Source organism: Babylonia areolata, chromosome 20, assembly GCF_041734735.1.
Source record: "Babylonia areolata isolate BAREFJ2019XMU chromosome 20, ASM4173473v1, whole genome shotgun sequence".
In the NCBI taxonomy this organism is placed as follows: Eukaryota; Metazoa; Mollusca; class Gastropoda; order Neogastropoda; family Buccinidae; genus Babylonia; species Babylonia areolata.
In genome coordinates, this window is record NC_134895.1 from 18575081 (window position 1) to 18594099 (window position 19019).

The 19019-nt window shown below is 42.7% G+C and overlaps 2 protein-coding genes across 3 annotated transcripts in view; one reads left to right on the forward strand and one right to left on the reverse strand.

Moving 5' to 3' along the window:
- Window positions 1–448: 448 nt before the first annotated feature.
- Window positions 449–14059, forward strand: LOC143294833 (myophilin-like). 2 transcript variants are annotated; one of them, XM_076606338.1, is made up of 7 exons: window positions 449–842; window positions 6426–6577; window positions 7612–7678; window positions 8646–8750; window positions 10415–10447; window positions 11232–11489; window positions 12853–14059. In XM_076606338.1, the coding sequence occupies exons 1-7, from the start codon at window positions 792–794 to the stop codon at window positions 13225–13227; spliced, it is 1041 nt and encodes a 346-aa protein (XP_076462453.1). In that variant the 5' UTR covers window positions 449–791; the 3' UTR covers window positions 13228–14059. The 2 variants fall into 2 exon arrangements, with proteins under 2 accessions (XP_076462453.1, XP_076462454.1); XM_076606339.1 differs by lacking the exon at window positions 449–842 and having other exon boundaries at window positions 6437–6573.
- A 2447-nt stretch (window positions 14060–16506) lies between these two features.
- The window catches only part of LOC143295292 (VWFA and cache domain-containing protein 1-like), a 75455-nt gene continuing 72942 nt past the window's right edge, over window positions 16507–19019 (reverse strand). The window contains exon 30 of the mRNA XM_076606913.1: window positions 16507–18797. The gene's annotated coding sequence lies outside the window, so the exon portion shown is untranslated. The remainder of the gene's footprint in view (window positions 18798–19019) is intronic.

A 19019-nucleotide genomic window follows, 5' to 3' on the forward strand; every position in this document is an offset into this window, starting at 1 on the left:
ACTCGAACCCAGTGATCCTGTACTGACAGCGCGGCACTACTCTCGCTAGCATTTTTTTAAATTTTTATAAATTACTGATTCGAGCACGGTCTGTCAATCAAAAATCTAAAGAAGAAAAAGTGAATGATCTAGTCTCTCAATGATTTGCTGATAAACTGCTCCTGACTCGAACCTGGTCCTGTGCTCTCTTTCCACGAACGGTAGGGCCCATACTACTGTCTTCCATGTTTGCCACCCACCACGCCCTCACTCCCCTCATCTCACAACATCCGTAATCACACACACACACACACACACACACACACACACACACACACACTCTTTAGTCACACAAAACTACAAGACTGGCTGTTAGTGGCTGTGCGTGTTGGCAGTCGACAACAGCATGAAATGTACACCCCTAACGTACCTTTATTGCATGTCTGTTGATTGGACCCGGCGGCAAGTCTCCTTCGACCGCCCCAACACTGTGGCAGGAACTTCAGTCACACGGGCTGATAGGGGTGACGGATTGACTTTTCGGGTAGGCCTACCGACTTCAGTTTGCTGCCAGCCGGCACAATTTGACACAAATACTAACTCAGACGAGCTCACTATTACTGCCTACAAGCAGCGATAGCGTTTACCGCCTTACTTGTGCAAGCAAAACAAAATCAGGTGAAAATCGAGTTCAAGTAAGTGTTATTTTCCCGGGTCATACATTTCAGGAACGACATATAGGCCTCAGTACATCTCGAGGTGGTTGATACATTCCTGAAACTGAAGTAACGGATAGGTTATTTTGATTCAGTATGGCCAACCAAGGTCGTAATTTTGGGCTTCATCAGACCTGTCGACAAAAGGTGAGAATCTTTATTTATCACGGTGTTGCTAAAAATCATTGATTCGTTATCAGCTTCATCTCTTTTTAATCAAAACGCTGCGTTATTGATAGTTCTTATTATCTTATTAGTATACACTAGTATGTATATATGTATATATATACAGTATATATATATATATATGATATGCATGTGTGTGTCACTGAGTGTGTGTGCGTCAGTGTGTGTGTTTGTGTGTGTGTGTGTGTGTGTGTGTGTGTGTGTGTGTGTGTGTGTGTGTGTGTCTATCTGTCTGTCTATGCATGCTTCCGTGCGTGCCCGCCGTGCGTGCGTGCGTATGCCAATATGCGTGTGCGATGTATTGCTTGTTAGTATAGCCGGGGCGGCCGGGCCGGGGTGGGGGGCATTCTCACAACGATAGTCCTATATTGAATTTACAAGTAACTGGTGACTTTAGCACTGTGTGTGTGTGTGTGTGTGTGTGTGTGTGTGTGTGTATGCGCGCGCGCCGGCGAGCGTGCCGATGTGCGTTCTTGTTTTTGTTTTTTTTCCCCACAAAGATTGTTCTGAATCAAGTTTACTGTAGTAACGAGTAAATCATACTTTTCAGCATCGTTCTTGTCGCACGGGCTAGATAAGCCTACATCATTTTGATTTCAGTTTCCCCGCCAAACAAGAATCACCGACACAACTAGTGCTAGAACTGATGCCTACAACTTGACCCAACGGGTTGCGCCGTGAACACACTGACGTTCTTGGCATAACTGAAATGACGGCAGCCGATACGCCCAGCCCGTATACCCAGATATTTTTAACAATATAGTAAGAATGGAAGAACGGATAAGATCCGTCATGAGCCCTGTTCATAATCATTTTTGGCCGGGGTGCATTAAGTATCCCATTATGTGTTAATGTGATTAGAACGGATAAGATCCGTCATAAGCCCTGTTCATAATCATTTTTGGCCGGGGTGCATTAAGTATCCCATTATGTGTTAATGTGATTTGTAAACCTCAATACTGTCAGTGCCTGTACACCGACTGTCCGTCGCGGCGGTGCATGTGGCATAAGTCTCCTGGGGGTTTATATCTCTGCGTGAATCCAGCTTGTTGTCTGTTTATCTCGCACTGACAGGTAAACTGAACGGAAGCCATTCTGAAAATCGGACGTTTGTGATACTACCGGAGATTAGAAAAGATCTCCGATACTACCCTCTTCTTTCCAGGGCAGAGACCGTACGTCAAAACGACTGAACCGGCCGTCGATGTGTTGATGATATACGCGTGTCATATTTCCACGGCTGAGCTTTAGACACGCAAACCACACACAGAGCCTTTACCTACTATACGGACTACAGGCTCTTTGCTGAAGACACACTGATACACATACACACACATGCGCGCGCGCGGGGCATACACACCCACTGACACACACACACACACTAGACACTGACTTACGCGTGCGCGTGCACACACACACACACTGAGACACGCACAAACACGCAACGGCACACACACACACACACACACACACACACACACACACTGGCACACACTCAGTGACACACACACACACACACTAGTACACGAGCGCGCACTCACTCACACACACACACACACACACGCACACACAGAGTGACACACACACACACCGTGTTCATTCTGATGATTCCTTTGGAATATTTATGTGTTTTGTCTTTTCCCCGCCCAAATCATGTTAAATTAAGTGCGGCTACACGTGAACTGACCACTATCAGGGCCTACTCGATCCGCTACTGACTTCTACCTCCGTGTACACTTCTTCTACACATGCGCATGCGCACGCGCGCACTACACCGGTTTACACACACACACACACACACACACACTGGCGCACGTTGTTTGGGACAGACGGGTCAGCCGCAGGTTTTCATGATGTCTTTTCTCGAATCATGAAACAATGTTTTGACTGACATGTTGAAAAATTTAGCAAGCAGCGTACCTCTTGTTGTTGTGTTGTTGTTGTTTTTGTTTTTTTTCGTTCTTTCTTTTCTGTCTTGTCTTTTCTTCTCATTCTTTCTTCATTCCTTCTCTTTCTTTCTTTCTTACTGTCAGTTTCCCCAAACAAGAATCGCTTAAATAATGCAGTGTATGGATATCTGGCCTGGCCAACAACTTGAACGAACAGGTTGCCGTGAAAACATATCAATTCTTGGCATACTGGTTCTTACGAGTCTTCCTTTTCTTTCTTCTTCTTCTTCTGCGTTCGTGGGCTGCAACTCCCACGTTCACTCGTATGCATACGAGCGGGCTTTTACGTGTATGACCGTTTTTACCCCGCCATGTAGGCAGCCATACTACGTTTTTCGGGGTGTGTGCATGCTGGGTATGTTCTTGTTTCCATAACCCACCGAACGCTGACATGGATTACAGGATCTTTAACGTGCGTATTTGATCTTCTGCTTGCATATACACACGAAGGGGGTTCAGGCACTAGCAGGTCTGCACATATGTTGACCTGGGAGATCGTAAAAATCTCCACCCTTTACCCACCAGGCGCCGTCACCGTGATTCGAACTCGGAACCCTCAGATTGACAGTCCAACGCTTTAACCACTCGGCTATTGCGCCCGTCTTTCTTTCTTTCCTTCCTTCATTCATTCCCTTCTTTCTCCTTTTCCTTCTTTTCTTTTGATTCTTTCTTTGCTGTTCAGTTTTATTTTTCAAGATGAAACCCGTGCCAGGTTGATAATGCGGCATGACTGAGACTTACAGAAAGCTTTATCAGAACCCCCACTCAGCAATAACGTTATCAGCATCACCAACGGATACGACACACAGTCTGTATTGTATTCGGTGCCTTTGGTGCCAGTGGCCAGCCATACACTGTTTGTCAGAGCGAGATAGGTGCGTTTGTCCGAACTTCACCCTTTCTCCATCCGAGAGTTGGTCGAGTGTATAAATTAATGTGTTGTTTTCCAGCGCCGACTCCGGGCCTGTCTCTGTCGACCTGTCTGTCTGTCATCCATTCAGTGTGTGTGTGTGTGTGTGTGTGTGTGTGTGTGTGTGTGTGGGTGGGTGCCGCGCGCGCACCCGGATACATGTGTGTAATATTAAGGAGGGTTTGCAGACCTGCTTTACTTTCGTGGTGGACCTTTCGTCGCTTGGAGAGCCGGCGAGGAATAGGCCATCATGAACAGCCCACCACTGTAACTGACTCGCTTTTTTGAGTATGCACTGCCTTAGATCGGACAACTTTTCGGCATAGTTTATAAATGGATACAGTATTGACTGATCGATACAGCTCGAATATGTAAGGGCAGAGATCGATGTGACAAGAAACACGCTCAAAGTAAACATAGAAGACTAATGCAAACAATGGGTGTATTCATAAAACCGAATATAACTTGTTAACTTGAAAAAATAGTCACCCAAATTGTTCAGAATCCTTTCGTCAGGACAGCGATTTCCACGACGAAATTTTTGGCTTCCGGTGATCGAGAAAATACAGGAAGTGGAGACGCACACTGCGCCATGCGCACGCTGTTCTCGCTATTAAAACAACAACAACAACAACACCCAAAACCGGGGAATCTCTTCGAAAATCAGATGAAAGTGGGTCTGGAAACCATTCCTAATTATGTCAGTTTCTCGGTAATGGCATACTTTTTGCGTAGTGTTTTCTCTTATGTGAGTACAGCATGAAAACAAGCCCAATGTGTTTATTTCACACACTCAAACACACGCGCGCGAACACACACACACACACACACACAAATCGCCGGTCATTCGTTGTCCTCGGCCCAGCCCCGTCTCTCTCTTTGAGAGAAATTAGATGATTTTTTCTTTTCTTATTTTCTTCTTCTTCTGTTGAAATGCACGCAGGTGTGTGTTTTCAAAGAATGGAAATTGGACCTTGCGTTCTTCCTATTTTTGTCAATTTGTTGATATTTGTTTTATTCTCCAAGCATGGTGGACGTTGGATCTTGCGTTCTTGATGCGCGATGGGGTAGTGCAGTGTCATGTCTGGGGTTTTGAGTAACACATTGTATAGTCGGTAGCAAGTGAGTGTTGTCATTGTGTCTAGGTTGTGCCCAACGCTCAGCTGATATCACAGATGGATAAAGCTTACAGATGGGTCAACAGCAAAGTGAGAACTGTATGATCAATGGTTTCTTCATAACAATGGGATGTCATTTACAGCTTAGTCTTTTCTGAAAGACTTTGACTCTCAAACTAGGAGTAAGATTGCACTGGCTCTTAGTGTGGCAGCCTTGGGGGCGAGTTGGCCTTTGGAAACGATCCCAACGCCGACTGTCCTAAAACCCTCTTGGCCGAGAGAGTGGGGATGTAACTTGGGCAAAACACTCTCCACTATAATCAAATTCTCGCCCAGATAGTTGGGACAGCAGTTGTCTCCTCTGCTGTTCTGATGGTCATTGTCGGACACGACTGACCATCATACAATCATACAGAGAAACGAACATGTTAAACATTTACAGAAAATCAATAACAAACCAAAGAAAGGTGGTAAATACACTGCTCTTTTAAAAACAAACAAAACATACAAAAAATAACCACCAAGATTCGAACCCTTAGTTTTTTTCTTTCATGAGATGATAATTTAGTATGGGTCGTGAAAGGCTGGTTATTTAGTGAATGCAGTGTAGATATTCACCATGCGGTCGAATTATAGACATAATTTTTATGGATGAATGTATTTAAGATGTGATTAATTCTGTCGGGTGGAACACTTGAAGTTGCTTGAGGCCGTGATTACTCTTGAGTTCGCCCTGTTTTGAATCATCCAAGTGGTGTTTAGACCTAGTTTCTGAAAATAAATTCGTGGCATGTTGTCATCAACGTGGCAAGTGGAGTGTTGGCCTAGAGGTAATGCGTTCGCCTAAGAAGCGAGAGAATCTGAGCGCACTGGTTCGAATCACACTGGCAGTCGCCAGTATTTTCTCCCCCTCCACTAGACGTTGAGTGGTGGTCTCAGTGGACGCTAGTCATTCGGATGAGACAATAAACCGAGGTCCCGTGTACAGCATGCATTTAGCGCACGTAAAAGAACCCGCGGCAACAAAAGGGTTGTCCCTGGCAAATTTCTGTAGAAAAATTCACTTCGGTAGGAAAACAAATAAGATTGCAGGTAGAAAAAAAAGGAAGAAAAAAAAGAAAGAAAAAATGATTGGCGCTGTCAGTGTAGCGACGCGCTCTCCTTGGGGAGAGCAGCCCGAATTTCACACGGAAAAATCTGTTGTGACAAAAAGAATAATGCAAAATACATTGATCATAATTCACTAAATAGGTGTAAATCTTGGTTTGTCATCAACATTGATTATTCACTAAATACATTGCCCAAGTGCATGCATGGCAGCCGACGAACACTAATGTTCGATGTGGGTTCTAATTTTTACAGCACCACTATTTGCTGTTTTCTTACTAATCGCCGGGGCTGTCTTGATTAACTGCTGTTGCTGCTTCAACAACGATTACTACAACTACTACTTCTACTACTACTCAGTACTACTTATACTACTACTACTAACACTACTACTGCTACTACTTCTTCTTCTACTACTACTACCGCTAAGAACTATAATCATACCAAACACTTGGCACAGGCACGGGAGAAGTTTGACCTTGAGGCAGCAGTGGCGGCCTTGAGGTGGATCGAATCAGTGAACGGACGCAGGCTGGGACAAACGGACGTGGGCTCTGTCCGCACTGAAGTGGACGTGGCAGAGCTCCTCAAAGATGGCACGGCTTTGTGTGAGTAAGTCAGACTGTGAACTGTGCACGCACGCACGCACGCACGCAAACACACACATACACACACGCGCGCGCACGCAAACACACACACACGTTTACGTGGTTTTGGAATGAATTTGGGCTGGGTTGTCTTCATCTGACCATGTCCCGCCTGCTGCCTTTTTTTGTTGTTTTTTGTTGTTGTTGTAATACTCTTTTTTTGTTACTGACCACGATGATTCAGATCTATCTTGATGAAGACTGCACTGTCACCTTCTTGTTGCAGGTGTGAATGGAATCGATCCTTTCTTCACCGAAAGAAACCAAGTCTGGTTCCTTTACTTCTAGCGCCAGACATTTCTTTCATGGATTTAAAAAAAAAAAAAAAAAAAAAAAAAATTCTGCATTGAACTGGGTGGTCAGTTTACTTAGGCTATCACACTGAACAAACAAGGTTATCGCTTTATTGAACTGGGTGCTTGAAAATAAAAAAAAGGAATAAAATGAAATATGTAGGCTACGTTTTGTCTTTAATCAGTAGGACGGACAGGTCCTATGACGGAGACAGGATGTATAGTTGCATCATTAACGGATATATCTTATTCATCAGCAGCTACATTGCTAAATGCTAAGTGGCCGAATTCTGTGCCTTCTATTCTGTTTAATTGAAACACCGAGGGCATTCTGTTTGAATTACTAAGCGTAACAACCTGCATCGTTTACTTACACGGAGGGAACAGTGTCGGATTTTCTTTTTTTTTTTTTTTTTTTATATATATACTTTTTTTTGTTTTTTGTTACTTTTGTCAGTTTTCTTTTCTCGAATAGATGTGATATATTTTCCCATGAAAATAATATCATCAGTTGTGGTGCTTCTTATATATATATATATATATATATATATATATATATATATCTCTAGAAAAAAATCCCTATGAAAATATTTTTGTTGTGGCGCTTCTTAACGCCGCCCCCCCCCCTTCCCCTCTCAGAGATTACTACTACTTGTTTGTTTTAAATGACTAACGTTGTGTTGGTTTGTTTTCATGTTATCCAAAGAGTGATGAATCACATCAAACCGGGGGCCATCAAAAAATACCACAAAACCCCTTCCGCATTCCAGCAGGTAAGATGTTCGTGTGCTCATGAAGAACTCATGGGAAGTAGCAGAAAGCGATTGCTGTGGTGGCGGTTGACATTAAATCTGCGGTTGCTAAGATGATGATTATAGTTGTAACCAGGACATCAGGAATCGGCTTATTACCCCTTTGAAAAATCTATTATTTAATCAGTTCATTCATGCATACACTTGACATTTTACCGACACAAGAGTAAACAATAAAAAGGACGAAATGGACAAAAATACAAGGATGCATGATTCGGAGTTATTCTTGGAGTAATGTTTTGTTGAACACAAATACGATGATGAGGATTCAGTTCATATATCTAGGCTACAAAATAAAAGAGAATACATGTACATTTTCAGTGAGATCAAATGAATAAACAATATATGATGTAGCACGGACGCACATAGGTATACGTTCAAAGAATAGGCTATGAAGGCATCTTTTTTTTTTAAGTAACACAGCTGCATCAGGTGTACCTACATTGGAAAATTATACCAGTATCGACAGTCTGTCAGCGTGCGATAGTATCAGTTTTACACACTTTTATTTCTTGTTCTTGATGATGTGTTTCAATATTAACATTACCCAGCAGGTTTATGTTACGATATTTAAGTTTTCATCACATCATATAGATTAAATTTGATGTCTGAGTCTGATATTAGGTTCTTCTGTTTCTCAGTTGTTAGGTATTAAATGTCATAAAAGATGTTGGATGATCTGTTTAGTCTCAACAGGCTATAGAAGTTCTTTAAATTTTGCGACCATACATCTGGAGTTGTAATTTGTACGAAGGGAGGCTGCTTCTGTACAATTGTACACTAGATCGGTTGTAATTTGTATAGTTCCATTCCGTATGGGTTGGACTTTGCATATTCCATTCAGTTTAATCTGCTGGTGCCTGTTGAATGCGACTGGGTTTTACCACCGTCGTCTGTCATGGCTTGGACACAATGTTGTTTGCTTCAGATGGAGAACGCAGAGCTGTTTCTTAAAGCGTGTGTCGAGTATGGAATGCAGACCATTGATACCTTCCATGTCAAAGAGCTGTACGAAGCGCGCGCCGTTTACACGGTGAAGATCATTCATTTAAATATCGTTTCCATTTCTGTCTCTTCTTTCTTTCCATCTTCTTTTCACCCATATTTTTTCCATCCCAGTTTCTCTCTTTATTTTCTTCCTTTCTGTCCATTTCTATCTTTTCTTATCTCTTCTTTTTTTTTCTTTCATTCCCACGATTTCTACATGCCTCTTACAGATTGCTAAAAAAAAAAAAAAGAAAAAAAAGAAAAAGAAAAAAAAGAGGGTAAAATCAGTCAATCAATATTTGAAAATGGCAACTGTCCAGTTTGTCTGCCACCTGTACAATGTAGGTATGGGTAATTGCGAACGGTCCAGTCGAAGCGACCAGCTCAACGTGTGTACTGTAAAGATAACATGTCGTGCGATAGTCAGACGTAGTTCTTTTGTTTTTGAAGGCTTTCTCCCAACTGGTTGCACCAGGAAAGGTTCGTCTGCTCATTCTTTTCAACGTTGTGTCGACGTTTGAAGTGGCAGGGGTGCCTGAGGTTAAATGCGAACGGGCAAGTCCAATTGCGAACGATGGCTTTGGGTACATGTAGACAATAAAAACAGGAGCAGGTCTTTAACTCATCAGACATAATTGGAACATCGCACCAGACTGTTGTATTGTTGGTTTTGATCACACATGCACACAAACACACAAACAGACATTTAAACACCCACACCCCACACAAACACACCCTTTTGAGAGTGTTCAGTAACTCAGTGTGCAGCAGTGTTCGCAAACATACTCACGTCAAAATATCCTATGATCTGTTTTGCAGAGCCATATCAAAACTGACGTTCTGATCTGTCACTAATATGCTTTCTTAAATTCTCCCAGCACTGGTCATGCGCATTCAACATATCCGATCAAATCAACTATTCTATACTGTGTCAAAGTTCAAGTCCTACAACTTACCTTGATTTTAGATTTTGAGAGTAAGTTTGTAACCGTGATCGGCAGTGGTGCGCGATGAGAAGAAATAGCGCGGAAATAGGCAGAAATAGCTGACGTTTGACTGGTTCTATGAAATGGGTATTCATTAAGGTATTAGAAAAAGGTCGAAACAGACGTTAGATATGAAATGCAACCGTTAAGAACGCTTCGAAGAGGGGCGGTATACGAATCGTTCGCAATTACACGCTGTTCGCAATTACCCATACCTACCCTATACAACGGGACAAGCAACTTAACATTTACTTTCTACGTAGGCCCTACATGTAAATAACAGATAAATGATACTACAGCTACTACAACTACTGCTAAAATTAAAAGAATATTCACTTGTACATTATGGGCCTATAGAATCATAGGCGATATATTGGCAACCTCCTCTGAAAACACACACACGAACGTCGCACGCACACACTGGCAAGCGCGCGCGCACACACACACACACACACACACACACACACACACACACGTGCACAAAAATCACACACGCTTTCACGTACACTTTGTGTGTACCATATATGTATGTGTATTTCAGTACGTATGTGACCTTTCTTTCGTTAAGCAATTCCTAAACAGTTAATTAGTTTGAAGTTTGTCTGGCTGCATCGAGAAATGTATTTCTTGCATTCTCTGTTCCTCGTTGTTGTTGTTGTTGTTGTCGTATTGATTTATTCATGTAGAAGAATAATGCTTAATCATGGATTCTATTGGTTTGCAGGTTATCAACTGTATTTATGCTCTGGGTTCATTGGTGAGTTGATTCCCTGTGTTTTCTTTTCCCTCGCTGCGTGTTTAATAAGTTTTGTCAATTGGTAGGTCATGTTTGTTTAATCTTTTTTTTCTGTCTCTCTGTTTCTGTGTCAGCCTACGCCTCTCTCGCTGTCTCTTAGTGTTTGGATTCCCCGTTTCTCCCCTGTCTCTACCTGCCCTCCTCTTCTCTCCCTCGTTCTGTCTTCCAAGAAGAATGACAAACAGTTTCTGCTGTGTCAGTTACAGGCTATGGTTTATTCTGTATAGCTGAATTAATTGCGATTTGTTTGTCCCCCCGCCCCCCTTCCCTCAGCTGAGTCTTGCTGACTGTATATTGAATCAGCTGTCTGCTCGCTTTGCACCCCATCTCTCCTCCTTACACCTGTACCTTGATTTTACTGTCTGATCACTTTCCACTCCATCTCCCACCCCCCTAACTGCGTGTAGGTACCTGGAATTTGATGTCTGCCCACTTCCCACTCCGCCCCTCCTCCATTCAGTACCTGAACCTGAACCTTTAAACGATTTTTTTTCTGACCAGATTCCCTCTATGTCCAAGTTTAAACGATAAGGACTTTGAGAATTAAACTTGTCTGCCAACTCCTGACAAGTTTATCCCTCAATGTCCACGTAAACGACTTAAGAATTAGAACTGTCTGCCCACTCCCTACAAGTTTAAATAAACATGACTTTTTATTTATTATTTTTTTAATTTTTAAATTTGCTGTTAGCTGACACACTAACCCACCTCCCTTACCTGTACCCCCCGCCCCCTCTCCCCCCAGGCCCAGCAGAACGGCTACACGGGGCCCAAGCTGGGGGTGAAGATCGCCTCACGCAACGAGCGGCACTTCAGCGAGGAGCAGCTGCAGCTGGCCCGACGCACCGTGAGCCGCCAGCACAGCGTGCCCACCGACACCCCGTCCCAGGCCCACATGACGCCCTACGGCCTGCCGCGACAGATCCTGTCCGGCGCCACTGCCGCCTCTGAGGTGGACAGGACCTCACACAGCGTCATCGGACTGCAGTACGGGTCCAACCAGGTGAGTGAACAGTGGTGTTCAGAGTGCTGTTTCTTGGTCGCGACCGACGCCCAGACGAGTTAGACACGAACTGATGCTCACATTAGCTAGCACTCACACTCAAACCTTGATTCTGATGTGGCGCCCTCCCATTGAGTAGAAATATCGTTAAGAGGGCTGTTTCTGGTCGGACAAAATTATCAATGTATTTTAGGGGTCAAAGTCTAAAGTGCTCCAGAAATGGCAGTCCCTGTAATAACATTACTAGTGGAGAAAGATCGGGCAGAGCGTGCGTCTAAGTCACAAGTATGGGTCCAATCAAGTGTGTGGGTGGGGAAGGGAAGGGTGGGGCAAAGAGGGCGTCAAAGTTATAAGTATGGGTTCAACCAAGTGTGTAGGTCGTGAAGTGTGAAACAGAGATGAGGTTGAAGTTACCAAGAATGGCTCGAACCAGGTGTGTGGATGGAAAAAGATGGGGCAGAGAGTGCATCAGAGTTCAATGTTTGGGTCGAACCAGGTGTGTCAGGTGGTGAAGGGTGAAACAGATGATGATGTCGAAGTCACAAGCATGGGTCCAACCGGGTGGTGAAGGGTGGGGCAGAGAGGGCGCTGAAGTGACAGTTTTCAAGCGAGGATTACACTGTAGTTTTGATATGCTCTGACCCAAGAAATGGGAAGTTTACATGCTATAAACGCTGCAGTTGAAACACATGTCATCTCTGTAATAAGCCGTGTTAAGGAGCTATACACAATGTATCAGTTTCTTCTGAGATGCTGGCTGCATTTTTCGCGTAATTTAGTTGATTATCACACTCAGATTTCATTGAATCTTTTCCTGCAAGGCAAGCAAGGTGGAGAACGAGGGTGCATACACTGACGTAAGTAGATGTGGAGTGTGTGAGTAGGAGCTGTGGCTGTCGGTAGCAGCAGTAGTACCATGGATGAAGGTCGATATCTCTTAATGTATCAATTTTAGAGAATAGGTCATGCTGATCTTGCATTCAATTAATCTGTAATCTTGTCTCACCTCATGCATGTAAATTCTCAAAAGCATACACAATAGCTTTGACAATGTGATTTCAAATGTCAGTCTTTTATCTTTCTACTCCAGTTGAGTTCTTTTTGCAGGTAACAATCTGCAAACTGTATATACAGTTTGTGCAGTCCATCATCATTAGAACCGGTGGATTTGGGGTTCCTGCCCAACACAGGTGCATAATGTCTTCTCATGGCGTGTTGCCATTCTGCTCTCATTCTGTGCTGTTGCAGTCAGCATGCTACCACTTGAAACAGTGCTGTGCAATCACAAAGGAGGAAGGAACTGCTTGGAACTAGAGAAGACAAACGGGTGATCAAAGAACAGGCTCTGTCTTGTCCCACACAGGTCGCTTCTCAAGCAGGCATGACGGCGTACGGCACGCAGCGCCAGATCTCTGTCTCCACCAGCAGCGACGGCGACTACAACCCCGGCGCCAATGACGCCTCCACCCCCGCCTCTCCAACCGTCTCCACGCCCACCTCTCCATCCGTCTCCACCCAGACTGCCAGCCGCATCCCCATCCTGAACAGCAAGACCCCAGCCCGCCAGGCCAACAAAACAGCGGGCCAGGCTGTGATCGGTCTGCAATACGGGACGAATCGGGTGGCTTCCCAGTCCGGCATGATGGCCTACGGGACACCGCGTCAGATCATTGCCTCCACGTCCTCAGTCACGTCTGTGGAGGACAACGGGGAAGGAGAAAGAGGGGACGTGTTCTGAAAATGAACATGAAAGGTTTTGTATTGTGCATCTGGTATGGTGGAATTATAGAGGTTGTTGTTTTTTCCCTTGAGGAAGTAGATGCCAGAGACATAATTATATTGACTTTCATAAGTGTATTCTCATGAGAGGAAAATAGGATAAGAATTTATCATTTTCCCAAAAGATGTGATGCGTTTTCCTAAAATGCTTGTGTTTGCTGCACAGTCTCTACAGTTACATGCAAGATATGATTAAAGTACGAAATCCATACAGTTTTAGTCCTCTTTGCTCAATGAACTGCCAGTTTTCAAAGCTGCACCAAAATGGGTGTAAGAATGTGCAGCTTTCTTACTGAAAATTCTGCAGCTATCGTTTAAATTTAGGTTTGTTTGCTGAACGAGTCTAAATGTTGTGATATGGTTGGTTAACTTTAGGATGACAGTTGTAAACAAACGCGTGTGCATACACAAACAAATACACAAACGCAGACACAAAGGCTCTCACCCCACTCCCCTGCCCTTCATGCCTACACTTGTCAGTTTGTCAGATTAATATTGTTTTTTACATAATGTTATCTCCGTTCTGTCTTTAAGCTTTTTCAGGGTATTTTCTTTTGTTCTGTAAAGACATTCTATGATCCTCCAGAATGAACTGAACAGCGGACCATGCGTCCATTTTTTAACAGTCTGCTTTAAAGGTGTTCTTCCTTTGACTGGAATATTTAAATATTCAAAGCTTACTGGATTCCATGGCGTTTTAGAAAACAAACAAACAAACCCACAAAACATTTGCCAGCATTTTTGTCCAGTTGTCTTTACTTTGATCCAAATGGCTCTTCAGAGTGTGTTGCTCAAATAAAAATATACAAATACACCCTTTTTATGAGTATTCTTTCACAAAGAATTTTGTCAAAGTGTTTTCTTTAGCGTTTTTCTTTTGCTCAAGTACATTTTTTAAATGTGTCTTCTCTACGATGTTCACATGTTGACGTGTGTGTGTGTGTGTGGATGTGCTGTCATGCGCATGTGCTCACACATACACTTTGCATTTGAAAACAAATCACGTACATATATACACAAGAATGTGACAAGCGGGATCACTGTCACACTAAGAACCTGTATAATTCAGTGACATGGATCCATCCGACCCATGTTCAAATGCAGACCTTTAAATCACTAAAATGAAACAGAAACCTGCCATGACAATTGTTACCATTTCCTATAAATAGCTCATAACTGCCCATGTCTGGTTCTTCACTTCATTTTTCTTTATCCTCCTATCTTTCTTGTGCTCTTAATTTTTTTTTTCGGCAACGATCTGCTGTACACATGAAGACCAAACTGAGTAAACTGGAGAGTGGTAACTTTCTCCATTCGCAAGGTACACGACTTAAAGTCAATTCTGCTTATGCTACGGATTCAGCTGGCACACAGGTAAATTATAAAAGGTATATTGGACTTGAGGTTGTGTACCTTGTGAATGGGGTTACCACTCTTTACTTTTTGTTAATCATTTGTTCTCCTGGCCTCATTGTTATTCGTACTGACTAAAGCTGTGCGTGACCATGCACAACATGACCAATTCATTTCCACCTGTTAACTTATGTACTTGGATTTTGCTTGTTATTGTCTCTCCTTGTAAGCTTGTTATTGTCTGTCTCTTTAAGTAGTTACATAATCTGAGATGGTAATAGGGCCAGAAGTGGCGTCTTGTGAGGCATATCCAAAATGACATAATGACTGGCATAAGAGTTCGTTGGATCAACACAGTACAGGTGATCTTGAGAAACGGGGTTTCATTATCAGGACGGTTATAGTCACGACACGATGATGTCCTCCAATTTTGTCGTCAGTTACATTGGCAGTGTCTCGATCGGTTTGATTATATTTTTCTTATGTTAGTGTGAGCATTTATTTTTTATAATGCTTTATCTTACTTTGACCAGATGACAGCTAGGGTCTTCTTCTTCCTCGTTCGCCTCCCATTAGATGAACAGCCCGGTGTCCTCGATGAAGGCTGCCGTCCGTCGCAGCTCCTCCAGGGTCCGTACAATTTGGCTTCCACTGCTGTCGGTGTTGGCCAGTACTTCCTCCTGGATGCTGCATGCGTCCTATAGACTTGAAGGATGTGGTCGGTTGTCATTGGTCCCTCACCACAAGGGCACTCTCCACTCTGTCCAATGCCAAATTTTGTGTGCATGTGGTAATCAGGCGGTTGTGTCCAGTCCTCAGGTGGAAGATCTTGACCTGCTCCCGTCGTTCCAGCAAATGGTATCTGTCTTTTGGGTTATATTTGGGGTGCTGGAGACGCCACTTTATACAGCTAGGGTCATGGCCTAACACTTAAAATGCACGGGGTTCAAGCCACAGACACGTATAACGTTGATTTTGTCACGTCATGGCATGAGCTGACCATGATTAAACAGCAGCAGCCAGTGCAACTGACATCTTGGCGCTTGTTAACTAACTTGGTCAAGTAGGTAATCTTGCGGTTATGTAATGTAAAATTCTGTGTTTTATTCTTTTCCCAGTACAAATCCGGCATATCTGCATCCTTCAATCAATGGAAGCATTTAAAAGAAAAGAAAAAAAAAGAGTTTTTCTAAAGCTTTATCTTTAATTCCATGACTTTTCCATCACTTTGACCATAATTCCATGTCTTTCCAGTCCTGGAAAATTACGTTTTCAAATCACATGATTTTCCAGATTTCCATGACCTGTACGGACCCTGCATAATATGTAATAACTAACTTCAAGAACTTTCTGGTAGCCTTTGTTATCCTCAGTGACCACTGATCATGGTTCCAGGACCAGTTCCAGGCCTCAGGCCTAACCAGGGCATTGGGTTAACGCGTAGGTCAGGCATCTGCACCCCCTCCCCCAAACCTCCTCGTTTCCCCACAGATGTGGTGTACTGTATGTGGATCAGTCCGCATGCATTGATGCATACATGAAACTGAACTTGTGTCATGCCACTTGCACTGGAGTCTTTCAGTCAGCGTGGATAAAGGAGCTGGAGAGAAACACTGATGGTTCTGAGAACGGGGTATGTAGCCTATACATGAAGAGTGTGGACCACCTTTCTACTCTTCCCACAGAGAAAAGACAATGACCATGATGAACATCTTAACTGTGTGTGACATCAGAAATGTCTGTATACATGCAAACTGTGAATTAGGCACAAAAATCATATCCAGAATGGTAAAACTTGCTACCATCTCACAGATGACGATGCTCTTCTGCCATTCACCCCAGATTCTGCCTGCCATTCACCCAAATGAACAACACAGACCCATAATGACTGACTGTGGTTTTTATTACAAAATATAAAGAAGAAGAAAGAGAGACCTGATCTACAGTAGTACACAGTTCTGCAGCTCAAAACATCTGTGCCACAATCCTGCAGAAAGAAAGGGAGGAGAAAAAAATAACGGAAAGAGAGAAAGAAAGAGGACGACATGACACAAGAGACCAAACATAACATGTTCTGTTGTGCATGTTAGATGTTATGAGATAAATCTTTTAGTCCAGAGTACAGTCTGGTAGCCAGGAAAATGTCACTATTGACGCTTTCAAACACCATGGAATGAATGCAGTGGCACACACCCTGCCCACTCTCTGTGCTGAAAATCAGATGAGATCAGACTAACCTTGACTAGGGGCTGACTGGTCAATTTTCGAGAATGGGAATATTAATAACTTCATTACGGGATTGTTTATTTAGACTTTCATCACACACACACACACACACACACACACACTGACACACATACTTTCTCTCTATCCATGAAAGCCACTCACAAGCATATATGCACCCTTTCTCTCTTGTACACATACAGCGATACACAGAACTTAGTTATGTCTGGTTTTGAAAAGTGACTGAATTGTACCAAAAAGAGAAGAGTGTAAAAAACAGACAGACAGATATTGTCAGTTTGTATAGCTTTTTTTTTCTTACTTTCTGAATTTTCTTCAAGAAATGTATGGCCAGCAGTCAAAAATACTGAAAAATATCACACTGATGAAACAATCGGGTGTGTGCTTATTTGGGTATCTCAATTTCACGTCTTTATCAGATTCTCCACAAACGTTGAAGAAGATGGGTTTTCTTAGTAACTTTGGACAGAAGAGGGGTCTCAATCACTTTCATCTTATCTTTTTTTTTTTTTTTTTTTTTTAATGCTGTGGTATTAACAACAGTAACAAAACAAAGCAAAAACAACAATAACACTCACGTACACTCACATGTACACACACACACACACACACACACACAAAATGTGTTATATCTGACTGATTCCGTCACAATTACACCTGAACACTTTTCTCAAGAAGGTCTGTGCCAAGATAGTGATTTCATGGTGGGATTCAATGAGATCACTGCTGTCAGATCAAGTCAAAACTGATGCAATGAAAACAGAGTTAATGCATGTGAACTTCAGTTACATTTTTGTTTCTTTTGTGTGTGTGTGTGTGTGTGTGTGTGTGTGTGTGTGTGCGCGTGCGTGCAAGTGCATGTGTATGTGTGCATGTGTATCTGTGTACATGCGTGTGTGTTTTATCTGCAGCTATCTGTGATCATGAAAATCAGATCTAACGTAATATGTTCCCATTTCTTTCTTGAGAAAGACAAAACTGATACAGAATGCATTCTGATTTTCGGAGTGTGTGGATGCATCTGAGTGCATGTGTGTGTGTGTGTCATCATGTACATACATGTACATAAATACTGTGACTGAGATAAGAATGAGAGCGTGCATGTTTAGAATTAGAGCAAGTTAATTTCTTCGCTTACTTTAACAAGAGTGTATCAGTCCACTAAAGAGACAAGTGTAAATCTACAACTGCATGAATCATAACCATAAATGCTTACAGGACAAACAAACAACAACAATCACATTTCTTTACACACTGTACATCGTCATAGTTTTTGTACTTATGTGTCATCTCATTAGGGGGTGGGGAGGGGGGAAGGAAAGAAAAATCTCACAGCCTCAGAACCTAAGCAAAAGCATAAATAAATTTGTCTGAAGCCTATTCGTTGCTGACTGCTGCTCCCTCATGCACACAAACACACACACTAACATTTTTCACTCAGCATCCACTCACAGCTGGGCAGAGGAAGCAACATTGTTCAGAACTTTACGAATCAGCAAGAGTGGTCTCCATCCAACATCATTTCAATGTTATGTAAGCTGAACAGCTGATCAACAAGTGAAATCAAAATGTTCAACATGCAGAACACATGGACCCTAACAAAACAAAAAAAAAGTATTTAAATAGTGAATAATAAAAAAAAGATTTTAAAAACACAACCGCACATACAAAAACAACAAAAACAAAAATACACAACCGCACATACAAAAACAACAAAAACAAAAATACACAACCGCACATACAAAAACAACAAAAACAAAAATACATTCACTTATTTCACAAGTGTATACAGTTGTAAACACAATTGCATACTGGCCTCTGACACTAGTGACAGACAATGCAATCCACACTCCAATAAAATTTTAAACGATACATCCATTCCATGCATACACGTACAATAAAGAGAAAGAGAGAGATGTGAATAAAGTCTCCCTAAGGCCGTGGTTATACTGAACCGTGCAACACACGCCGCACGTTTTACGGCGCAAATTAAGCGGCGCATGTGGTTATGCTGAACCGTACCACACACGCCGCAGGTTTTGCTTGCGCTGATGCAATACCCGCGGAAACAGGCACATACATATGAGAAAATGGCGCTAACGAGAAAGAAGAAGCTGCTTTTGTGGTGGTGGTGGAGAAAAAAACAATTAGGCA

What these genes read in the sequence shown, in the direction of transcription:
- LOC143294833 (XM_076606338.1), top strand. Translation starts at nt 792, where the DNA reads ATGGCCAACCAAGGTCGTAATTTTGGGCTTCATCAGACCTGTCGACAA. An exon ending in GATGGCACGGCTTTGTGTGA is followed by an intron (nt 6,578 to 7,611) that starts GTAAGTCAGACT and finishes TGTTATCCAAAG; the next exon opens with AGTGATGAATCACATCAAAC. An exon ending in TGCAGTACGGGTCCAACCAG is followed by an intron (nt 11,490 to 12,852) that starts GTGAGTGAACAG and finishes TGTCCCACACAG; the next exon opens with GTCGCTTCTCAAGCAGGCAT.